Here is a 1,670-nt window from a genome sequence, read left to right as displayed (position 1 = left end):
TGAATGTACAAATGTGCTTTACACAATTGATGTGTGTATGGATTGTGATAAGGGTTGTATGAGCCCCTAATAAAATGAGTTTTAAATTTTATGGCCTTGGAAACTCTGGAGCAGCTCTTTGTTCTGTCGCATCACTATGATTCATTTCCAACTCACCAATGAGATACTCCTGTCAAGAATCCTATGAACTGTGTTATTTTTTATTACTATTTTGAGATAAGACAACTGGATTACAGAGGTATTATAAATCACCATAAATTTATGTAACTTGTAAGAGGCAGAGTTGGGATTTGACACCAGACTCAGTAACACAGTTTGACATCAGAATCTTCTTTTCTACCATAGCCTGAGTTATACCCTCCCATTTGCCATGTTTGTGTATAAGATACAGTTTATGATAACTTTTTTGAAGAGTCTTAAATTTGTTTACAGTGCTAAACAAATGGTAGAGAATACTATATATGTGATTAATGAACTAATGATATGATATGATGGCATGCTAAAGTTATATATAATTTAAAAGCAAAAATGTTATTTTGAGGACTGTTGTACATGCCAAGATCTTTGTAGTCATTTCATATGCTTGTGAAAGCTACATAATGATAAAAAAAAATACTAAAGAAGAAACGATGCTTTTGAATTGTGGTACTGCCAAAAATAGTAAATAGACCAGGTCCTGCTAGAAGAATGAACAACTGTTTTAGAAGTACAACCAGAATGTGCCTTAGAATTGGGGATAGCGAGACATCTTTGGTGCTTTGGTCATGTTCTCCGTCGGGACTGGTCTCTAGAGAAGGACATCATGCTCACTTAGTGGAGCAGAGGCCAGTGAGCAAGAAGACTCAAGATGGATTGACACAGGATGTGACAGTGAGCTCAAACATAGGAGATATTGTGAGAATGGCAAAAATCTGGGCAGTGTTTCATCCTCTTGTACACATATTGCTGTTAGTTGGAAACTGTTTGGTGGGCACTTCACAATAAATAATAGTTATGTAGGATAATCATTTAATTCTTCTTGGCTTCAAAGAATAACTGGTTTTCATTGTTGGTTATTTTAGGAGCTAACAATAGTCAGCTTGGGCTATTCGGAAGCAATATGCTCTAAGACTATAAAATTTGGGCAAAGGCATTGCTTACAAATCTATTATATTCCTGTAGTCACTTTTTTCTTGCTGGTACTGGCTCAAAATTATGTTTTATTTAGAATTTTCCCTTTTTGAACCTTCTGTTGGAATTTTTTTGTTGCTTTGTTCATGTTAAATGACATTGTTACCAGATAATTCAGTTCTTTTTAGAAGACGTCTTAAAGAATTTGGTCATAGTAGTTATGATAGTAAAGTTGGCATTGAATTTTCCATATACAATGTTTTAAATAGTAGTGATTTTCAATTTGTTTTAGTTTTTATTTTGCCTGTATCTCTTTCAGAATTCTCCACTTTATCAGTACTTGCAGGATCTGGGACACACAGATTTTGAAATATGCTCTTCAGTGTCACCAAAAATAGAAAAATGCACAGCAACCGAGAGGCACCAAAAGACTCCAGTAACAGACCTTTCAAAAGTGAGCAAGCATGCTACTTCTCTACATTTCAATCTCTCTCTTGTTTTTGTTTTGTTTTTGCTGCACTGAGTGTTTTTAACTGCCTTTTCCCTTATCCTCTGTACCA

General features: G+C 34.9%; 1 protein-coding gene across 7 annotated transcripts in view; it reads left to right on the top strand.

Moving 5' to 3' along the window:
- The window catches only part of VEZT (vezatin, adherens junctions transmembrane protein), a 75,481-nt gene that overhangs the window by 40,390 nt on the left and 33,421 nt on the right, over positions 1-1,670 (top strand). For all 7 annotated transcript variants that reach the window (XM_045293236.1, XM_045293231.1, XM_004700387.3 and 4 more), the window contains exon 2: positions 1,430-1,564. In XM_045293236.1, coding sequence (XP_045149171.1) covers positions 1,483-1,564 — 82 coding nt within the window. In that variant the 5' untranslated portion in view covers positions 1,430-1,482. The remainder of the gene's footprint in view (positions 1-1,429; positions 1,565-1,670) is intronic.

Source organism: Echinops telfairi, unplaced genomic scaffold (assembly GCF_000313985.2).
Source record: "Echinops telfairi isolate 266 unplaced genomic scaffold, ASM31398v2 ScPeMD7_2;HRSCAF=8, whole genome shotgun sequence".
Lineage (NCBI taxonomy): Eukaryota > Metazoa > Chordata > Mammalia > Afrosoricida > Tenrecidae > Echinops > Echinops telfairi.
Note: the sequence above shows the minus strand (reverse complement) of the source record. Positions and strands in the feature narration are given on the sequence as shown.